The sequence below is a fragment of the Patella vulgata genome, chromosome 4, assembly GCF_932274485.2.
Source record: "Patella vulgata chromosome 4, xgPatVulg1.2, whole genome shotgun sequence".
Lineage (NCBI taxonomy): Eukaryota > Metazoa > Mollusca > Gastropoda > Patellidae > Patella > Patella vulgata.
In genome coordinates, this window is record NC_065882.2 from 17,549,621 (window position 1) to 17,574,121 (window position 24,501).

Genomic DNA, 24,501 nt, shown 5'->3' on the forward strand with positions numbered 1-24,501 from the left:
ATATACATATAAAATATATGTATACGATATGTATGATCATTTATAGGTATAATAGCATAATTGTATAGCATATTATATAGCTGTAAAACTTATTCTAATACCCAATTATTTGTAGATTATTGACATTATTCACCCTGTACTTGAGTGAATTGAAAAGGACATTGACAACCCTTCTATTGTGAGCACGTGAGAGTAAACAGAATGACATTAGTTTGATAGTGGTCAGCTACCTTATCAATGGAAAACAAATCCAGCCTTTTATATGTCGGACCAGTGATTTTTACATTAAAATATATGAAAAAATAACAAATTATTTATAGATTTATGGATATGTATAACTTATGTATTGTTGATAAGTAATTAATGCTACTTTCTGTGTATGTTGTATTAACATTCATGTTGAAACATGCGATTAATATCAAAATAAGTGCTATGGTGTCTGTATAAGAATATTATATGATACTGAATGGAGATAGTAACAGCCAGCATAAGAGTGTTGATTTTATATACTGGTCACATGACTGATTGACTACCTTTCCTTTCCATTCAGCCCGGTTGTATGTATCACGGTCTTGTAAAAGTCGGGATTTTAATCACTCGGTTGTTGCTAATCGCGCCTAGGGTTATCTTTAATTCTAACAACACATGTCATAAGGATATTAAACTTTATATCGGGTCACAAGTTAGCAATGTTGCTCCTGTAATGGAAGGATAATAACTTTATATCTGATTTCACCAATGAAAAGACAGGAAACATTACAGAGATTTGTGAGACGTGTAGACTATACTGAATTAATTTTAATGTCTTCGTGAGATAGGGATTTATTTATTTATACTGTGTGTAAAGTGGACTTGGATCACCATGAGGCCCAGTACAGCATTTTCTGTCAGGAGACCAGCAATGGCCCTGTGTGATGTCATCAGATGTGGATATTTTCAACAAGTTCGAACACTCGTTGATGTGGGGCTCGATGTAGACAAACCTGACGCTGAGGGAAAAACCCCTTTAATATTGTGTGCTTTTATAGAACCCGAAAGCTGGGGTGTCGGGATAGCCCGAATATTAATAGAAAATGGCGCGAATGTTTCTACCCAGGATCGATATGGTTTAAATGCTTTTCATTATGTTTGTATATACGGACGCTTTCAGTTGGCGAGAATCCTTTTAAATGCGATAGATTTTGATCTTAATCAAATAGACCGGTTTGGTAACACCGCCCTGCATTACGCCGTGAGAGCCGGGAATTCCATGATCACCAAGCTTATCGTTCAATGTTTAAAACGATATAATTTACCTTTCGATACACCAAATAAACAAGACCACACGGCTCTGCAAGAAGCTTATAAATTGAAGTTTTTAAGTTGTGTTAAACTTCTGGAAGATGATGACACGTTCGAGATACCGTGTGATGACACTAACCTTATATTAGGGTTTGAAAACATCGAACCCAAAAACAAACCTAAAAGATGTCTACGCGAATGCTGTAGGAATGTCACGTTACCGGGTCGTTATGAGAGACCAGAAAGTACTGCAAAAGCTCCCAAACCCAACAAGAAGAACCCCGAAAGGATCATCAAGTGTGCGAGTCCTAAAGACTTCAGAAATACCAAAGAAAATATTTTCAAACTGACGGCTTTACCTTTCGATGATTTGAACTCCAGTGAAGAATCTCTACCAACTATCACTCGACCAAAATCCGCTTTCATCAGCAGACGTGATTCAGAATCAAGCAGTGATTCGTCTTGCTGCAGCTGGCGAGATGAACTCAGAACCTTATACCAAAACTTTGAGTTTCAGTGCTCGCGATCTTGGAGGAGACCCGTCAAACGACTTGAGATTAAAATAGAGGCACCAACCATCGATGAGGAAGCTGAGAAACTAAAAGATAAAAGGTGCAGACGACCAAGCTATTCCAGATTAGGTCTCAGTCTAGATCTCCATGGCCAAAGGCGCCGATCGTCTTTCTCGCCAAAAATATCACGAAAAGGGTCGACGTCTGATAAACGTTCGCCTTCTGGGGACAATATATCTTTAGGTTCAAGTACTGATTCAGTATCAAGTGTAACACCAAGATCCAAGAACAACCTCAGTCCGAGAAGTACAAACCAATAGAAATTGACCAAGTTAGTTTACAGTCAGTACACGCGACTCAATTCTATGGAATACAATTAATGTTTATTACTGGGCGACTTTTCCACTAAATGACTCCCCAGTGATTAGAGAATGTTACAGTTAAAACAAATATAAACTACAATAAAAGTAACTTAAAGATACATTATGTAACATTTAGTTAAAGAGCTTGCCATTCTTGTTATAATAGTTTAAAAATAGATAATGCAAAATGAATATGGTGAAATTTAATCTTTGAGAGTTTGTCGAGATGTATGTATTAATTGCAACCACCGTACTGTTTGTTCGAAGCTAAGCCTCGCTTCTCCATTTTTAAATTAAATCAAATATGGCTGAACCGTTCTTATCTACTTAATATTGGAGATATCCGATGGCATCGAGAGTTGATTGGGGTCTGGATAAGTTAATTAATGTCTGAATGATAATATAACATTTCAGGTCTAAAGAAAGACCTACAATAGAAAGGTTTAGCTCTTGAATAATGGGGGATCACGGTGGATAAGTGGGTAAGACGCTGGCTCGCTAGCCTGGAGGTCGGGTGTTCGATCCCTGCATTGGCCGAGAAAGTTCATCCAGATTTTCCGGCGCGGTTCTCCCTTCTCTGTGATGCTGGACTGAGGTCTCTGTACACATTGACGTGCACATAAGAGTAGGCCGTAGTGCCGCTGTCCGGTCAAAATTTCCCCCATAGCACACTGTATGGCGTATGCCCATCTTCATTAGCCCAGTTCGGAGCAGAGCAGTAGGACGTTAAACCCCATTTCATTTCAATTCATTTCTTGAATAATGTGGATAATAATGATCAAATTGTAACGATTACATCCAATATAACACTAGCGAATGAAAAATATAAACTGTAATATTTGTATTCTGCGTATTGCCAGTTGAATTACTAATTGAAATAATGCATTTAGCAAAGTAAAGAGAAATTTATCTTTGGTACTAATTGTGATGAATATGAATAAAATACAATAAATGTTATAAACTATTTTATATGACAAGGCAGTTTATGAGTTCATTAAAATAATAAAAGTAAGAAATATGACCGCTATTCTTTTCATGTGTGAAAAGAGGGATAGCAATTAATGGAATACAACGACTAGATAATGTCATTTTGGGACTAACATGTGGTTTCCTGTACTTCGGCGTTTCGCGATCTGTCTGCTGCTCTCTAAATTGCTATTGTGAAAGGAGTGGGTTAAAGGGACATTGGCGCTTTGGAGTTAAGATCATTTCGTTTCGTCGTGATTTGACTACAAAGTTAAAGTTAAACAAATTGTATGCATGCATACTTTGATACAGATTTGTTTACCCATGTTTATAGTGGTTTTTATGGAGTTCAGCTTGTGTAAAATGCAATGTCCATATTTGGAATATGGGTAACAGTATATTTTTTGAAAATGATAACCCCCTTTAATGTATATAAGTTTAAGATTCTTTAGTCGAGCAAATTATTCCTATAGCGGTTTTCATGAAGTTCAGTTGATGTAAAATGTTTTACTCCGATTATTGGTTACATTACATTAATGCCGATTTAATATAATATCCAAATTATTATACAGCCATAAAATCTGTGTAATTGTTAAGAAACTATTGCGTAATATGACATATTGATATATTGAACAGTTCTACCGGTATAGATCAATACAGGCTTTATCTTATTGTTCTTTAATATAAAATATACCTCAAGTATTTCCTGATTGATATCAATAATCAATAAATGTGTTACAAATATAGAAATTTATTGCTTTTATATGAAGTATACACTATTGATCTCATAATGCATTAGGGGGTTGTGGTAGTCGAGTGGTCAGGGTAATAAACTCTCGGACAGAATGCCCCAGGTTCGAGTCCCGGCGTGGGCCGATACGAACCTCGGGATTTTCAAATCAAGTTTTTGAGCCTGCGGAGCTGACATGTAAAGTATTGTCCAGTCGTTTGAATAGCAAGACAACAGGATGTTCACCCGTGTAGGCTACACTTTCATTGGCGTGCAGTAAAAGACCCCCCCCCCCCACCGACGATAGCAAAAATCGATGATTAGGTTGTTTGTGACCACCTCTACATTCGGCGACGTTCATATAATCGCCCATTAAAATTCTTGGGCCCGCCCATGAAAAGCCACAAAATCATAGTTGACATACAAATAACACAGGACTACTAATGTTATTATGCCATAAATAAAATTGAAGTATTGATAGATAAAGTCATGAAATAGATAAAAGAAAAAAGTTGAATAAGCCGTCTGTTATACCATGGTATTAACACATACAATACCCTATTAACTATACATTATCACATTCTATGCCAGCATTTCAATTGATTATTTGTCTGCATTGAATAAAACGTGAATAATATATAATACATATGTTAATATACTACTTATATATTATCATTATAGTCTTTTTCTCACCGCCTTTCAATTAGGATTACTTTTGCCTTAAAGTACTTTTTAGGGTAATTTATTAGGGTAAAAATCTCGCTAGTCTACATGCTGACATGATATGTCTGCACCAGAAACACGTAATATTTTAATATAAAATGGCATTAATTCGGTAAGAGAGGGAGACCACGAGGTTGGGCAGACGACCTTACTCCTTGTCACGTACAAGCATGGGATGGAAATCAGGCAACTTAACTCAATGACAGACCTTATGATCTAAAGAGCAAGCGTTGAGCCAATCGCCCCACGCCACCGCCACCAAACCACTTATATACTTACTCATACATTACAGACACAAAATAATGAGCTATATGTATATAAATCAGAGGTGGTATCGGCTGTTCTAGAAGATGGAATCGACTGAAAGAGATCTGGAATTCCCACACGCCGAGTTAGGGTCAGGTAACCTTAATACTAAACCAGAATTCCTGACTAGAGATGAAATAGACAACACCAATTAACAAGCGTGGTTTGAACGAAGATTGTTTTTTAAAACCCAGACGCTACTTAATACAAATACCATCCTATATCAACCATACATACTTATAGATACTAACAATTTATCACTCAATTTATAAAGATAAGATTATTTAAACAAGTACTACTTGTTGTTACAGGTCGAAGGTCCGGTAACTGAAATAAGCTAATCTGTCATATTGTACGTGCTAAAATTTGAATTTATTTTGACAATATTTTAATCCAGTTGGGTGACAACTTTATAAACAAAATTTATAATGTTAATAGAGCATTATGTCAGGGAATAAAGGAACGTGGGTAGTTGGTTTGTAAAATTGTGACTACAATTCGCCGCTTTAAGTCATATTGCTGTAGGCCCCTTTAGTTCAACGAGAAATGAAAGCTTAATAATAAAATGAACCAAGTAAAACTAAAAGCGACTTGTTCATATTTCAGAACAATATGACTCGGTGTGTGGGTCTGGAATACAGTATACAGTGGCATCCAGTCTATGGAAATACTAGTTATCTCATGTTACTGTATTAATTTGACCAGATCGCGAGGAGGCAGAAATCGAATCGACGCCCCCCCCCCCCCCGCCTCCCAACACACACACTGCACAAAAAAAAGAAGTTCACTAGTCCGCGGGTGCACTATTCCGCCGCTATAAGAAATACTTTAAATTTGGGTATCAATAAACCTAACCCTAACCCTAACCCTAATAATAGATATCGGTGGACTAATGAACCCTAGCCCTAACCCAACCCTAACCCTAATAATGGATATCGACAAATGAACCCGCGGACTAGTGAGCATTCCCCGTTCCTAAACTGAACATCTACATGTACTAGATAATTATAGAATTAACCGGGAAATAAATACTTAACAACAATGAAGGGTGTAGGTATCTCAAGTATATTTGAACTAGGCAACGCATGGTGGGGGGTATAAATATAATCGCATTCCCCTACTTTTCAACACCGAGGTGCCGTTACCTTACACTGTCCTCCATTCCTATTCAGCATACCTTACCTGTAACATTACACAAATTCGAACTACAAAGCGAAAGGTTGAATGTGTATGTGTGTGTGTGCGGGGGGGGGGGGGGTCTACAAAAATCATTTAATTTACACTTTTGAAAGGTCGGGAGGTTAACAGCCTAAAGATGCCTTAAGGTTATCGACGCTTGCGATATGTTGGGCTCTTTTTCTGTATAAAGATTGTGATCAAGGAAATAACTAAAAACAACTATTCAAAGAAATGGTTGGTATAGAAGAGGGCTTGAATTGACATTTTCTTCCCGTGAATTTTCACGGTTGAGAGGTGGAAGTATAGGAACCATTATAGTCAATTAGAGAATATTTGGTGGCCTGCCTCCATCGGTCTAACAAGAGTTATCTCCCGGTAATTGTTATTCACGTTAACTGGCGAATCGTGGAGAGGACGGTAAATTTAAACGCTATCAGTCACCCCATGTTCTAAATCTTGAACTTTGATTACAAGGTTTCCATGACAAAGGCAATGACTCCAAATTTAAACTTAGATAGGTTCATCACTAAACCTAGCCAAGCAATCACCGACTAAAATTGCTAAACCTCCGAAAATGAATTGAAACCCATGAAATAGTGTAGACATCACTATAATTTATTGATTTGGGGATGCTTTTAATCTGAGTACATTATAGTATGTAAAATTAGATATTGTCCTAAGAGTGCCAGCGACGATCATTTCTAAGAGAAACGAAGCAAAGAATGTATAGCTCCCCATCCCAGTCCCGCCTTAGTAATTGCTTCCCTTGATTCATCCCACCCCCTCCTCCTTTTGCGTGACAGTTTTTTTTTCATAACGTTTTGGTCTAGAATTGGACAACACCGTTTGAATTTACATTTTCTGGTGAATAATCATGGTTGTGGGGCATACATGAAAAAGGCAAATCACGTACATAACTGACGCCAGGGACTATTATATTCCTTTGATCGGGCGTAGCAAAAATCGAGATGGTCAACACCCTTTAAAATGTTTATCAGATGATTGTGACGTGTTCGTTATAAAGGTTAAGATCATCGAAATGTTCAACAAAATGTTACAGACCAAGGGATGTTATGGATTTAACATTGAAGTCAATGGGGGAAATTATTACTAGTCCAATTCATGCTAACATAACCGTAACTGTAAAGTCATTCCGCTACCTTTTAACACTAACGTTCTAAAACTTTCTATTTTTAAACTATTTACATACTACTCAGGATGGCGACAAGCTTATGAAACGATTTTTCCTCATGTTAATTAAAATAATCAGTGTTGAAGAACTGTTGGTGAAGTGTAACGTGTGTTTATCACAGATGAAGAATATTGGTCAATGGGATGAATAAATCAGAGATAATAAAGATGATTACACGCCGTTCTACACATTAACGTTAAATCAACAAAAAAACATCAATAGCTAGAGATACTTATTAAACAGACATGGCGGAAGCAACTTCAATAAACAGAATGGCGAATCAACGCAAATCAGATAAGAAGTCGAAATCAAGTTTTTCCCATGGCGATTATTGTCTCACGTAGATTTACTGTAGACGTGGGTGTAGGTAAATGTCATCTCGTTATTTTGTTTCGGTTTGAATTTTTAATTGGCCTGCACTAGATGTTGAGCAAACCATGTCCTTATTGGTTCGATATTAAGTACTGTGATTGGTTTTAAAAAACATTTTTGCCCAAGTAAAAGATGTTTTCATTGTTTAGCTGGGCCGGTGGAGTCTGCTGAACACAAACTTCATAGTTTAACTGTAATTATAATAAAATCAAAAAAGATGGTCTAGACTGTCCTGAAACGGAACTGAAAAGAAATAGGCTTTAATTAAAGAACCTAGATATTGACTCAAATGGTCGCAACGCATATAATAATGTATTATGAATGTATATAAACTGATTTACATTCAACCGTTTCTGTTATTAACTTAAATTGTTAATCAGTTATGTTCGACGAAATACGCCAGAAGTCTCAATCGAATGTCAATTTCTAGCGTCTGGTTATTCCAGTCTAAACCGATAGTATTTATTGCGTATGCTCACCGTTTGACATCACTTGCGGAATATGTCTTGTCTCGGTCTTCGAGTCTCTTGTTACAAATGGCGCCAAAACACATTATGGTACACAATTCGTGTACCAATGGTAAATGTTTTTTTTTGTCTTAAATATTGGATATCAGAAGCCCATCTTTACCCGGTCTTCAAATGAGAAGTGGTATCATATGTTTTAGAAACAGCAAGCAGGCGCTGTTGTCTTTAAAATTTTACATATTTCTTTTTCAAATTTGTCAACCATCTGCAGTACTGCCCCTTTAAAGTTTGTAAATGATAATTTTGTTCATAAATGGTTTTGTTCATAAATGGAGTCGTCCAGCACGCCTATATACGATGCTTTCTGGTCAGTCGGACAGAGCAATTAACAACTGAATCAATCGATGCAGCAGGAAGTGGGTACACTCAGTAACTAGGTTGAACTAATACATTTCATCGAATTTATTACAATTGCTGTTAATCAAGTTCCTTTAACTTCTTTTGAAAGCCATAGATTGTAAATGTCATTCTTAGCAAAAAATAAAAATCCTAGTTAAGAACCAAAATGGTAATCCGCTTTACAAGATTGTCACAGGGAAAGGTGAAATGTTCTCACAATAAAGCTTTAAATCAAATGAAATGTGGGTTAACTTCCTACTTTTCTGCTCTATCGGACTAATGAAGACAGACATGCGCCATGCAGTGGCTTTGAGGGAAATTTTGCCCGGATAGTGACACTACGAGTTATTTGTCGTTTTTTCCCTAAAATCCCAACGACTAGACGCTGTTCTTAGCTACTACCGGTAGACTCGGTTGATGACGCTCTAAAATAATTAAAGTTTGATCTAAAGTAAGTATTTTAAAGCCAATGTTTGGTCTTATTTCTCATTTTATTACAATACTTCCAGACGAAGTAAATTAGGGTAGAACAAGTGACGAATTATGCTCAAGGGAATAATATTATATCTTTCAGTGTAGAACGCAGCAATTTATTTCCGTTTCCGTTTATTAGTAGAAAATTTAATGGCCGCTTGAAATATATGAGCAATGTAATTTTTACTAGGTTATTTCAAGATTTATTATTAATAAGACCTACTAACAGGTGGATCACTATTGCCTTGTAAATCTCATCACTACTGAAACTGTTTCAACCACCTCGGGTGAGTTGGACGGTCTGTTGGTCTAACGCATGCGCTTTAGATCATAAGGTCTGTCAACGCGTCAAGTAACGTAGTTTCAATCCCAGGCTTATGTGTGACAAGGAGTAGGATCACCTTGCTACTGGTTCTCGGCCCCCCCCCCCCATTTTATTGAAATAAAATTGCACCAGATGTTAGTCCCAAAATGACCTAGTTTGTGTTGCGTGGACGTTAGGCGCCCTCCCCCCCCCATTCTCTTTGTCTCTCTTTTTATTTCTCTCTTTCTATCCTAGTTTACGCTGAGTGGAAGTTAAAGAGAATTTAAGCTAGAGCTTAGATCGATTCCCGTATATACAACTCTGTATGCAGATTGAGATATTTTACTATTTCTGAAATTTGGACCTCATTGATCTTCATGATTTACAAACGTCATTCTTCATACATCATGCCCTACTATATTGTTATTTATGGTTAATATTCAATATGGTTTCCTAATATGAATGCCAATTTCCGCCATTATTCTCTTAAATGTCGTCTGCCTTTGTTCTTAAAGGGAAGACGCTCGAATGAAATTCTCGACATGAGATGACCATAAACAAATCATTACGAGCGAGTGTATAAATCTGTGGCCGTTGATCATATCAATTCTAACGTCTGGACGAATTCAATTAAATCACTACAGACATTCTCTTGGGAATATTTATCACCTGTATGGTATATCAGAAATGTTAAAATGACACGACCTGTTTGATCTGGCTGAAACATTTAAGTCAACGATGACGTGTTAATCTGTTTTGGAAGATGGAAATCTAAAAACAATCTCGTGTCTTCAAAATTAAAAAAACGAAACTAGCATTTTAAGCGGGCTACGTCCGCTTGTTTTGTTGCATGGCTTTATAACTGAACCAGTTACCAATCGAAGTAACACTATTTAACCTCATTTTTCATGTTCTTATAAAAATATTTATTTTCTTATATATTCTGTCTATGTGTAAGCTATTTATATAGCCTAAGTATACTGTTATTGATATAGCCAACATTATAGTATACTAAGACCTCATGGATGTAAGATCACGTCGTTACCTTTAACAGTCCACGCACAATTTGCTGGAATATCTGGGTCTGTATAGAAAAATACTAGACTATTTAAAAGAGCTGAATCTTCCCATTGCAGGTATTTTATTTTGGCTACAAATCATTTAGAACTTTATGCACATGACAAGCCTATAACCAGCTCTCACGGCCACCGGATGGCGGAGATTTAAACGGATTGAAACACGGTCGCCGTTTAATGATTTAATTTAAAAATGGCGAATCGAGTCCCAAGTCTCAAATAACAAGTAACGTTGTTACGATAATAAACAATCTATGTCACATCTTGTCAAAACTTCAAACAGCGATAATTCATTTTGCATTTTCTATTTTTGAACTATTATAGCATATAGCGTAGTAAGTGAACCGTCCATTTTTTGGCGAATGTATTTCCGTTATTTGGGAACAAACATCAGAGATGAATGAGACCATATATCATTCTGAAAACTCGGATGACATAGAAACATTTCGGGCAGATAGTCTCATAATATCTAATTTACCCATTTATTTTACCAGACACTCGCAATAACTGAGTTAATTAACCAACATTAATAGCATATGGTCCTGTCTTTTTAAGCCCTATTTTTTTCGAGTGTAGGTTAACCTACATAAAAGACTAACACAGGTCCATGTCAAATTTGAAGACGTCATCCAAAAGTGACTTCAGATGCCTGGGCTGTCGAATACAAAAAACTGGTGATCATTCTGTTTACATATATGGAACTGGATATAAAATATTAATTCATAATAATTTGGACTTCGTGTGGCCGCCCATTAGGATGTTTCGTAGGAAAAATGAAAAGCATATCTCATAAATAATGTAGGGCTGGAGAATTTTTGAAGACCTTGTATATAGCTACACTGACGATTCTTATTACTTTTCGAGTGCCTTTCTAGTGGATTAGCTATTTTAATCATCACTTAAGATTATATGGGATTCGACGGTTTTCTGAAGTTGGCCTGGACCTTTAAGTAGATTACATTTGGTGACCTTCTGCTTTCTGCAAATCGTGTATTCGCGTCAATCCACTTCTCGGTGCTGGAACTTGGTACAGTGTCTTTATACCCAGACCTGATTGATCCGCACAGAATTATTTCCGGTTTAGGACTAAGTCGTTTAAAGAAAATGTCCAAGTTTGTGTTATTGATGTAAAGCGATAGCTGGGTAATGTATCTTCTAGCCTCGGTCAGAAAGCAATTTACTTGTAAGTGAGAGTCAGATTGGCCAGATCTATTATAACTGTTACAAACGGAAATTTGAAGAATTCGAAGGCTAGGAGGAATAGCAATTTAGAAATTTATGTTACAGCGACAGGAAACGAGGCCATTGATCTTGACTGTCTTATAATAGAAGATTTTTCCAAGTTAAATACAATCATCTCTAGTATCATGTCTGCTATACAATACTGTACAACAACAATTATTTGCCACGGTTAATTATTGCGAATGATCTGTTGTACCACTAGAAATTGTTTGCGTCTCAGTTAATTATTGCGATTGACTTGTTGTGCGGCAAGATGCAACTATTTATTTATGCTAGCTAATAATACCACTGTATCCATGCATTCTTAATGAATGTGTGTGTGTGTGGGGAGGGGGGCGCGTGCGCGTTGCATCATAATGTCTGTCATTGAGTCAAGTGGCTTGATTTCCATTTCCCGCTTGTACGTGACAAGGAGTAGGGTCGCCTGTCCAACCTCGTGGGTGCTACCACTGCTACCAAAACCTATGCGCAAGCATATTATTGAAATAAAATTGAACCATATATTAGACGCGAAATGACCTAGTTTGTGTCGAGTGGAGGTTAAACTCCATTTCTCTATATCTCTCTCTCACTCTCTCTTAATGAACGGGGTAGCTTAATTTGCATTAATTAATTTCTTAGGGTGTAAAATTTAAGTCATCATTAAAAGAAAAACAATTCGATATACATAACAGAGTGTTAACTATGTAAACTCTTCGAATGGGAAGTGACAGTTGGTGTTCCAGAAATAGTAAGCATATCCTGCCTTATGCACGACATGCGTCACTGCTGGATCGATGGTTCGGACCTGGATTTCAGAAGTCTATGACTGATATAACCAGCAGAGGAGTTAAATACTACACTTCGATAGCTGTGTGTACTCCTCAGAGAGAGAGAGAGAAATGGAGTTTAACGTCCACTCGACACAAACTAGGTCATTTCGGGACTAACATATGGTTTAATTTTATTTCAATAATTCGCTTGCGCGTAGGGGTCTTTAGCAGTGGGAGGAAACCGGAGGACCCGGAGAAAACCCACGAGGTTAGACAGGCAACCCTACTCCTTGTCACGTACAAACGGGGATTCGAAACCACACCAGTTGACTCAATGACAGACTTTATGATACAGCGTGCACACGCTAACCATTCAGCCATCCAACAACCCACTCCTCAAACAAGACGTGGTACACCGTAATGGGTTATGTCCTGGTTTGCATACGTGATTCTCCATTTTAGCCGCTCGATATAAAGGGTACGATAAACACAAAGTACATAAAACACAACATTGTAAAAAGTAAATGAATATCCATTTTATGCATAAATGTTGTTTTTTTTTCAAATTTTGTTCAAAAATGCCTTGAAAATTTAGTGTTTTATTTAGGCACACTGTATGGGTACTGTCTCCTACTATTTTGCACGCCTACCATTTTACCCTAAGAAATATTATGGCTAATGAATCTTATTTTGTGTAAAAAAAAAAGTAATAGCTATTATAGACCGGTTACCGAGTTAAATCGGACACCGAGTCATTCCGGGTATCTAGTCAATCGGGTACCGACTGAAAGCGCAATTCTAGAATAGGTTATTTTGTGTTCAATTACAGCTAATGACCGTGGATAACTAAAGTTGTATAACTCTTAAGACACTGGTCAATTTGTCTTTACTTCTTAATAGCCCTGACATTTTCTAGCTTTCTTTCATTAAATCCTAAATCGTTTAGAGGTTTCTTTCTGAATCCTGATAGATTAGGAGTCATTTAATACTACAGACTACAGATATTCTTTTCTAAATATCAAAAGTCACTTTCAAAATTTAATGAAGAATATTTGACATATGAAGAGGTAGATTTCCCGTCACAGTGTCCGGGGTGACAGCGTTGTGACATTTTAGCACCCGCGCTTACCAAAACTAAAAAAGGATTTCAGAGGTTCTAGAGCAGTGGTTCTCAACCTTTTTTCGCCAACGGCACACCTTGGAACACATGAAAAAATAGCGGCACACCTGGCTAAATATATATGAAAAATATTTGAATTTTGCAAAATATGAACATGTTAAGTCAGACGGAATACAACCGTAGACAGAGACTAGTCAAAGACACATAGAATGACTCAGTGCCGGACTGGTGGGCCAAAGGCCCACCTGTCAGGTCATTGACCAAGGCCCACACGTCGGCGAGTCACGAGCGCGCCGAAGGCGCGCAAGCGTCCCAGGGAGGTCTGGGGGTTCTCCAGGAAAACTTTGAAAACTGACAACCGCAAACCCATTTCCAAGCATTTCAGACCAAAGCAAAACAAGGCAAATTTTTGATTTCCTGATACAATTAGATAACAGAATGACCTAAGAGCACTATCATTAGATGAATTTGAGAATTATCTTCAGTGTCAAAAACAAAAGATGAATTACACGGTTCTCGGTATAAAGTTCTTTCCTTGTAGTACACTTCTTTTTTTTGTGTTGTTTGTCAGTCATTTTTTTCCTATATTTTCTTTCTCCTGTCCTGTGTCCTGTCATCTCCTTCCTTCTTTCTCCCCCCCCCCCCTTTTTTCTCTTTTCCTTTTTTTCTTTTTTCTTTTTTTCTTTTTTCTTTATAGGCTTAGACCCACTTTTTTTTTAATGAGCTTAGGCCCACCTGTCACGGACAGGTGGAGAGGTGGGCCAAGTCCGGCACTGGAATGACTCAAAGAAAAACAAAGCTATGAACTTAATTATCAGTAGACACCAGTGAATTCTCAATTGGGATCACGTGTTTTTTTTTACATTTTCTTAGTGTGCCTTTCAAAATTTCGCGGCACACTTAGGAAGATCTCGCGGCACTGTTCTAGAGTGAGAAAGAATACTCCGCCTCGTTCACCACAGCAATCGCTTATGACAAAGGCTGACAATTAATGTGTGCCTAGTAGTTCGGATGGGACGAAAAACCGAGGTCCACCTGTGTGCACATAAAAGAACCGTTGTCAGTTGGAATTTGATATAAAGAGTAAGGTGAAATGCCGCTGTTTGGATAAATTCTCCCACTAACTCGGCATTGAACACATTATCATTGAAATAAACATTACCACATCAAACCCAATTCCCATTTTATTCATTTCAAAGGGGAGGGGGGGGGGTGTGCGGATGGTTTTGCGCTTTGGATCAGGTCAGTCCTTGAGTGGTACGTGACAAGGAGAAGCGTGCGTCTGTCCAACCTCTTTGGTTCTCTCCGGGTGCTTCGGTTTCCTCACGGGTCCTCCGGTTTCCTCACACTGCTAAAAGTCCCCAATACAACGCCCAATCGAATTATTGAAATAACCCAGTTTGTGTCGAGTGGACGTTAAACCCTATGGCTAATATAATCACCAGCGGAGTTAAACACAACACTTCGATAGCTGCGTGAACTCTTCAAGAGAGAGAGAGAGAAATGGGGTTTAACGTCCACTCGACACAAACTAGGTCATTTCGGGACTAACACATGGTTCAATTTTATTTCAATAATTCGCTTGCGCGTAGGGGTTTTAGCAGTGGGAGGAAACCGGAGGACCCGGAGGAAACCCACGAGGTTGGACAGGCGACCCTACTCCTTGTCACGGGAATCAAAACCCCGCCAGTTGACTCATTGACAGATCTCATGATACAGCACGCACGTGTTAACCATTCGGCCATCCAACGCCCATGAACTCTTCATATAAGATGCAGTACACCGTAATGGCTAAAGTCCCGGTTTGCATACGTAATTCGCCATGGTATGATAAAACTCGCTCTCTCTCCATTCATTTCAGAAGTTTTATGTGTACATCCCCGATTTTAAACACAGTCGGAAAGGCGGTGGGGGTGGGGGATATTCGATTATAAGAATAATAATCTGGCGAATAATGACTGTGGTTCGGTGCCCAATTTCAAGTATCACTAAGAAATACAGTTGGTCTATTTTGAGATGTTAAAAGCGAGTGTGTTATAATACTGACGTCAAATATGGACGAGAATATTTAATAAATATTGATTGTAACTATCGTCTGTTTCATTATCTATATCTGGTAAAACTTGTTTTTAAATATGTTTAGAAAATCACGTTTGATGTTTTCAGGCCACAGTCTAACATTTAGAATCTGTAAAATATCTGTCAGAAAACTACCGGCTTGAAATTACTTTTAATACGTTAACATCTTGCGTCGATGCCATGGTTTTTGTTTATGCCGAATATTTGCACATTATTAAACACCCACGCTTGAATTTAAAAACTCCATCTGGCTCTGTATAAATTTAATGAAATGAGGTTTAACGTTCACTTTTCTGCACAGCTTGGGCCAATGAAGACGGGTATAATATGTTATAATACTTCGAGGAATTCGACCCAGGTGTTTGCTGAGAAAGTCACTCTGAATTTTCGAGCATGTTTCCCGCTTGTAAGTGATGCAGGACGGAATGCTTGGAAAGGACAGCGTCTAGTCGTTCTGTGTGACGGAAAACCGAGGTCCCGTGTACACGTTGGGTTGCACGTAAAAGAAGCTTGACATTTGGATTTCAATCAGTTTCCTATGGAAGCCTATAACTACCATTCATAATTTCTACTTTTCGCCTCTTCAGAACGCGAAAGTCGAAAAGTCGAAGTTACGACAAAATGTGAGGCGACAACACGCCATACAAGCCAAATCAACTCGAAAATAGGAAATTAAGAAATATCACACCGCGATAATAGCTCGTGTGTCGATTTCCTAATTTCTACTTTTCGAGTTGCATTATGGCTTGGTATGCGTGTTGGCGCCTTCTTACTGACATCAATAAATACAAAAATATGACTAAGTCGAAAGTCGACAAGACGGTATACAAGCCAAAATGCAAGTCGAAAAGTATAAATTAGGAAAAACGAGGGGCGCTATTATCGCTGTGTATTATTTTTTAATTTCCTATTTACGAGTCGATTTTTGCTTGTATAGCGTGCTGTCGCCTCCCATTTTGTATTAACTTCTACTTTTCGACTTTCGCCTTTTGAAGGGGGCGAAAAGTAGAAATTATGAATGGTAGTTATAGGCTTCCATACTTTCCTTCATAGCACACTGTATGTCGTATGCAAGTCTTAATTAAACCTAGCCCACAAGCCGCCGTAAGTGTTTTCACAGGCACGGGTAGGGTATGGTAGCTCGCAGACCAGCCGCAACAAACCGGGTGAAAATTTTGTATGGGCAAAAGTCTCTACGACCAGTCTGCGATCTTCTACGGTGCCGCATACACGCAAGTGACCAGTAGACTGTCAGCATCAATCGGGCTAACATTATGGGGGATATTTTCACGGTCCACTCATTTCATATCTTTATTATGGGATCTTTAACCTACTGCCAATGATAGCGTGCTGTCGCCTCCCATTTTGTATTAACTTCTACTTTTCGACTTTTCGACTTTCGCCTTTTGAAGGGGGCGAAAAGTAGAAATTATGAATGGTAGTTATAGGCTTCCTTACTTTCCTTCATAGCACACTGTATGTCGTATGCAAGTCTTAATTAAACCTAGCCCACAAGCCGCCGTAAGTGTTTTCACAGGCACGGGTAGGGTATGGTAGCTCGCAGACCAGCCGCAACAAACCGGGTGAAAATTTTGTATGGGCAAAAGTCTCTACGACCAGTCTGCGATCTTCTACGGTGCCGCATACACGCAAGTGACCAGTAGACTGTCAGCATCAATCGGGCTAACATTATGGGGGATATTTTCACTGTCCACTCATTTCATATCTTTATTATGGGATCTTTAACCTACTGCCAATGATATACACTGTAATACTTTGGTCCTTAAGACAATATTGGTACTTGAAACACTGTTGCTTCACTCTTTCTATAGAGTCAAATCACACGTACTTAATGAACGTGAATGATATATTTATATATAAAAACAAAATCCTAACCATTGTCAAAATATCCATCAAATTCTATCTGTTTATTGACCTATGGTTGGTAGACCAAATAGGGTAATGTTCACCCCCCCTGGTGAGCAGCTATTATTTATTGAGAACGAGGAACCTTCGAAGCCATTCCAGCTTAACAATAACGTTGTAGGAACCATTTAACGTGCTAAATTGTTTACAGTTATATCCCTAGAATTTATCTTTCAGGGTGTAAGAAGCAAAGACCCAGGGAAAATGTTGTAGTTTTGAGCACATCTTGCTATTAAAGTTGCTTAAAGGGGCTAAATCGCTAATTTTTGGGACCTAGAAATTGACACAAATGGGTAGCAACGCATATAATAATGTAATATGAATGTATTTAAACTGATTTACATTCAATCGTTTTTGTTTTTACTGTAATTTCTAAACAGTTATGTTCGCCGAAATACGCTATAAGTCTCAATCGAATGGCAATTTCTAGCGTTTTGTTATTCCAGTCTACACCGGTAATATTTATTGCGCATGCTCTCCAGAAGAATATGGCGTCACCGTTTGACATGACTTGTGGAATATGTCTAGCCTTGTTTTTCGAGCCCCTTATGACAAACAGCGCTGAAACGCATTATGGTACACGATTCGTGTGCCAATCGTAAAATGATTATTTTGTCTTAAATATTGGATGTCAGAAGTCCATCGTTGCCCGGTAAGATCATGGCATCAATGTTGATTTAAATTGACAAATAATTCGTGTTTGCAATGTCGAAGATTTTGGATGATATTGAGTTAGAAACTTAGCTACTTTAAATATTCTATTTCCCACAGACAACTCATATATCGCGAATCGCTTACTCCCCTGAAAGCTTCCTAAGGAAATAACATTTATCATTATATGGTCAATAAAATTGTGCATTTGGGCGGGGTCGCGGGCATTTATGTCAGCCCTTCTGTCCTTTTAACCCCGCAACCATCCCGCCACTGATTCCAACTTATACAACCATGCTATGGATGAATTATGTGTATTTATTAGACAAGGTGGAAGTCACTTTCCTCTCGAGCTATTGTAAACGACTCTCTGCATGACTTTAATACAAAATTTAAGCTTTTTTGTCCAGATTTTAGTTGTAGTCGAATTCTAGATATTAAAGGCTGCGATGACCGAGAAAAAAGGAATTTAGAAAAAAAACCCTCAAAGATCTGAGCTCTGGTTTGAATATAGGCGCCAACTCAGCAACACGGTTAATGAACACACACGGAGCTGTTTAATTCAGGTGAATGAAGAAATGTCTTGGATTTGGAATATCAAACTGTTCAGCAGTGCATAATCGCTAGGCTGCTACAATTCACTTAAACGGATGACATCGGTGCGAGTTAATTAGCTCACAATATTTGCTTTTATGCTTCTGCAAATTAAATTCTAAAACATTTTTTGAAGTATTAGAAAAATAATTAAAGGTGTTTGAAGTATATATGGATAAAATATTTCCTATTTAGTGTAAATGGGTATATAATATGTTACGCGAATGCGTAAAATGTGGAAAAGGCACCGTTCTGATCGGACCAGTTTACCTTACAACGTCCTATATGCTAGCAATGCACGTACTATCGAGGCCAATGGTCGGCTCCCTGTGATGTGACGTCATGCGTACAATGCATGCGGACTTATAAAGGTCAGTCATCTTACACAGAGTTAGAAGAAGGCTTTTGCATTAGCTTTTTGAAACAGATTGTTTTAATATGTATAAATACCTAGTATATTATTAATAGTATCTGACATTAAACAATAAAGGTCTATTGCCTAAAGATCTTGGTTCCTTTCGATATTTGCATGTATCGGATCGTAACTTCATGGATTATGACTCCTGATTGTACGAAAAATCGTGTTTTTAACTTATGGGCACTCTAGAGGTCACAATTTCATCTGATTTTGATGAAACGTGATATGCATGTTTATAACCCAAAGATCTTGGTTACTTTCGATATTCTCGCATATCTGATCTTAACGTCCTGAATTATGACCCTTGATTGTATGAAAATCACATTTAAGATTGTGGTCCCTCCAGAGGTCACAATTATATCCGATTTTAAAAATCGTTTAAATATATCACTATTCTTCCGTAAGGAAGGTTGAATTTGAATTTCGGGAAAATCGAAACAAAACTGCCCGACAAAATGGCCGCTCTTGTGTAAAAGTATGTAATACGAAGGTTATGGACCCTCTAGAGGACACAATTTTATCCGATTTTGATGAGACTTTAAATATATCTTTATATCCCAAAGATCTCAGCCCCTTTCGATATTTGCGCATTTCAGACCAGAACTTTCTGAATTATGGTACCTGATTGTACGAAAAATCGCTTTTGTTTTTGGCTTGTTTTCTGTCCATCTCTGGCAAAATGTGGGCTTATCTTGCCTGGCAACCGCTGGTTGTACTTATTAATTAAACTGGCAGTGTTTTGTTTGTATTGGTTACCTAATATAGACTTTCCACGTGACCGCTGTAGAGAGTTCTTTTATATGCACGCCGATGTGTACCTCGGGTTTTCATCCCATCCGACGACTATATAAGGGGGAACCACGCCGAAAAAATCACGATGAACGTTTTCTGCCAACACCGGGATCGAACACGCGACCTCCAGGTTACTTACTGAGCCACCAGGGCACCCTTTGCTATATAAGGAGATTATTGGAGGACAAGTGTTGACTCGAGTTCATAATAATTCTCTGACCTTCCGACATCATGGGTTCTAGTTATATAACCAGTATAATTACATATCATCATTCAATATTTGATGATCTGTGTGAATTGTATTATTGTTGACCCCAAGCCCGAAAACTAAAGTTCGTGATTTTGAACTTTTGCACTAAATTATGGACTTTAATTATCAACTAACTGCTAAACAACATGACTGGGCCATTAACATCCCGCGCCCTGTACGAGGGCTGGTCGAATGGCTGAAAAGTTCCAAAGCCTGAAAAGGATAGATCAATTGGGTTGAAACAAACTTTTGTCACCAACAAGTACAATCATTAAATGAATCATAGACAAAAGAACTACAATTGTAGTGTTATTATTGTCTCCATACCAGACCATCTTGTGAACCTACCCATTGAAATCACCAGAAATGGACAAAACTGGCTATACGGCAGTCATCAAGTAGCCGCAACCGAAAAGACTAACCCCAACACAGATACATGTCGACCTGGTCTCCACTTTAAGGGATGATACCCATTCCTTTTCCATAGTAAAGAAACGAGCTGCGGAAGTTAGGCATGGCAGATAGAGCCTTGACGATGACCCCCGTCCTGGAAGGCCATCAACAGCAACCATTCAAGAAAACATTACCCGGGTGCATAACATGTTGATGGCTGATCGACGATTGACCAATCGACATATTGCCAGTATTGTGGGCATCTCTCATGAGAGGGTTGAGCACATTATCGCCTATGTGTTATGAATGACAAAAGTTTCTGCAAGACGGGTGCCAAAGCTCTGGACTGCGGATCAGAAACGTGTCAGATTCCTGACGCCCTGTGACAATCTGTGTCGTCTTGAAGCAGATCCTGATAATAATTTGTCCAGGTTTGTAACCATGGATGAGACTCGTTTCCAGAAATGAGAAAGGAACTATCCGGTCATCATTTTCCTAGTAATGATGACGTCAGAATTCTTTTTAATAAATTGAATAGATTTATTTTACATTTTTAAAAATAGAACAAGTTAGCAAAATGTCACCAATTAAAGAATGAAAAGAAGTAATATTCCTTTAATTGAAAGAAAAACTCAACTCGGCTGAACATAAAACTGAGGAGCAGAAGCTTTTAAAAAACGAAAAAAAAAGTTTAAGGCCACAGCTATTTGATTTTCTGTTCTTCGGTAACACCTGTTAAAATCTTGCTTGTTATTTCTTCGAAAAAAAAGAGACTAATTTAAAAACCAAAGGTATTTGGTTCCACAGTTCAAAAGCTTCCAGTTCCAAGTCTTTAAAGGACAATATTGGAGTCCATTATCACATATGTGATAGAACTGGTTAAACACGCTCCAAATATAATTTTAACACAGATATCATTGCTAGGATAGATGTATAACGAAGATTGCACGAAACAGAAGTGACGCAAAAAATGGAAAACAAGAATTATCCTTCTATATAACTGACTGAAGTAACGAGCGACAACAGATACACGGCAAATTTCTGCTCACTGATAATTCCTTCGAAGACCAAAAGTTATTATATGAGATTGTGAGAGGATATCTGACAATCCAAAAATATAATTGAATGTGACTAGATAACAGAAAACGAGAAGAATAGAAATAGCCCGTGTATTACTATGTTGTTATTAAATATAGAATGAATAAAAACATGGTAATGCACGGACTGTTTCTATTTTTCTCGTTTCTCTTATCTAGTGACATTCTATTATTTTGGGGGGTTGTCAGATATCCTCCCATAATCTCATATAATAACTTTGGTCTTCGAAGGAATTATTAGTGAGCAGAAATTCGCCCGTGTATTTGTGTCGCTCGTTACTTCAGTCAGTTATATAGAAGGATAGGCCTAACTCGTGTTTTCCTTTTGTCACCTCCGTTTCTTGAAATCTTCGTTACGCAATGATCTCTGTGTCAAAATTATATTTAGAACGTGTTCAACCAGTTCTATTACATATGTGATAATGGCTAACACCTATACTGTTCTTTAAGTTTTGAAATTTGAAACAAAACATCTTCCACGTCATTCAAGAGGCAATCTGATTAAAACACAGATCCTATTTCTTTTCGTTTTTATAGTTCAAAATTTCGTTTTACTTGTCTTTACTACACTAGGATCTGGAAGAGTTGTTATCATTGACGTGTTCTGAATGGTGTGAGGAATTAGCCAATGAAACGGTCTGTTACGGCGAGCTTAAGGCGTGGTTTGCATGGAACTGTGGGTAATCCACTAGTAACATCAATGGTGATTGGTTAATCAAATGTCTGACGTCATACGATCGAAAGTATAAAAAAACGAAACGAAATATAGATCTGTATTTTAATCAGATTGATTCAAGGGGCTATTTATTTATTTATAAAGGCCCCGAAGAAGAGAAAATCATTGATGTGGCCTAATCGGTGTTCAGAGACCTATTACAACATTTGCTGCCCGGGGGAAAGGCACCCTTCTTCTTCCCCAAAATGATCGATGTAATATGAAACGTCTGATTTTTTACACTCATGTGGCTTCTACACACGCGCCATTTCCGCCATATCGAATATCCGTAACATGTCTTCAGTGAGAGTGATCGATTCGGTTGAATTAGCATCTTTAACTTTTACAGGCTTCAAATTATCGTTTATTGAATTGTGAGAACGGAATTTCTCTCCATTTACTAACCCAAGACAACTTTTATATTTACCCGTTTGCCGCACATTATCCAGTAATTTGTTCTCCTCGAAACTCTCCTGGTCACATGATTTGATTGCTCGGATTCCTTTAACGTACATTTTGCCTAAATCGGTATGAAGATCAGGCGGCGTATGAATGGAAGCCTTGTGTACTATCACAGAAACGCGTTTAATATTAACATTATCATTTTGTATGTGATCACAACTTCTATAATTTTCGGATAATTGCAATGTTTTTGGTTTCAGTAATTTCTCTTTTTCGGGATCTGCAATATAGGCCGGATTATCTAACCCTGATGAGGTCATTTCCGAGAATTCACCGACCGACACATCGCACACTTCCGGCACGTTGCCACAACTACGCGACATCCTTTTGATTTTTAGACACTCCTCTCGACAAGCTATCCCTGTGTCTGAAGATAACTCTACGTCGGTGGAGTCATTGTCAACAGGTCTTATATTAGGAAGAGACGATGTCTTAAGCCACCTTTCTTCCCATTCCAGTAATTTTAATTTCACCGACTTTTTAACCTTTCTATCCGGAAGTGGAGATTTGTGCCTTTTCTTCCAAGGACTAGTCAATTCTGGTGTTACAAGCATGGCGGGCGTACTTATACTCAGCGCTTTAAATAAAGTTTTATTCACAGAACTTGACCTTAGCACTGCGTGAGGTTTTTGTAAAGGCACTTCGATACCTCGAAAATAATTTTTCCTAAATTGCTCCATTATCATTTTATATAATTCATCTTTTCCAATTTTCCTGGAATTTTGATCCGGCACAATATTTACATATTTATCCATGATTTCGCAATATAATACAGCAGCCACTATTATCACAAATAACCCAATACCCATCAACATTGGACCTAAATAAGATAAACATTTTAGTGTATAATACGTAGCATTGTATTCTATAGGGACCGCTTGGGTATTATTTTGAGCTAGAAAAGTATCTGAAATTGTTCCGGGATAAAATCCCATAATGCTCATCATACATCCGCTAGCTAACACAACTATTCCTAGAACTATGGCACCAAATGTTGGGAGCAGACACGGCATTCGTAAAATTTCGGCACATTTTAAACGTCGTCTAGCGACCCGCCTACGTTTACGTCTGGCATGTTCTGGAAGGCCCACGAGACGCACACGCGCATGAGGAACAAACATTTCCCGTCTTTCCTTCCGTTTCCGTTACAAACCACCAACATACGACATCTTGGATAAAAGTAAAGGAAACAGTTTCATGTTTGGTCGCCGACTTTTCAGACATCGGAAAACACTCGATGTAGTAATGGCGCGCTGGGAACTAGAACCATCATCAATTGTCGCATATCCAAACATAGGAAGACAGTGTGCAGCATACATTGGCACGTATTCTATACACTAGCCGATAACAGGAGAAAGCCTGGTTCAATATTTGTCAAGATATTGAGTTTTAGCGATCTCGACTTGATAACATTTAGCTAATCTCTTTCACTTCTGTTGACACCGTGTTGCTTGTTCAATCTGGAGGACAACCCTCTTGACATTTTGTATTGGCAGGTCTTCGTTATTCCTCTATCTGAAATGCAAAACAATATATAACATAAAGTTAACCATTAATTAATAAGCGTTTTAGATAAAAAAAAATCATCTCTGCTCAATTAGCTCACGTAGGTAGAATAAAACAGTCCACGTCCATTTATCGAACATTTGATTTTTTTTCTTTATTCT

General features: G+C 37.9%; 2 protein-coding genes across 3 annotated transcripts in view; one reads left to right on the forward strand and one right to left on the reverse strand.

Annotated features, from left to right (window-relative positions):
* Positions 1-454: 454 nt before the first annotated feature.
* Positions 455-3,116, forward strand: LOC126818634 (uncharacterized). Its single transcript, XM_056100714.1, has one exon. The coding sequence runs from the start codon at positions 863-865 to the stop codon at positions 2,111-2,113; it is 1,251 nt and encodes a 416-aa protein (XP_055956689.1). The 5' UTR covers positions 455-862; the 3' UTR covers positions 2,114-3,116.
* An 18,772-nt stretch (positions 3,117-21,888) lies between these two features.
* LOC126818627 (uncharacterized) overlaps positions 21,889-24,501 on the reverse strand; it is a 47,596-nt gene continuing 44,983 nt past the window's right edge. For both annotated transcript variants that reach the window (XM_050546147.2, XM_050546148.2), the window contains exon 2: positions 21,889-24,349. In XM_050546147.2, the coding sequence (XP_050402104.1) occupies positions 22,627-23,955 (1,329 nt within the window). In that variant the 5' untranslated portion in view covers positions 23,956-24,349 and the 3' untranslated portion in view covers positions 21,889-22,626. The remainder of the gene's footprint in view (positions 24,350-24,501) is intronic.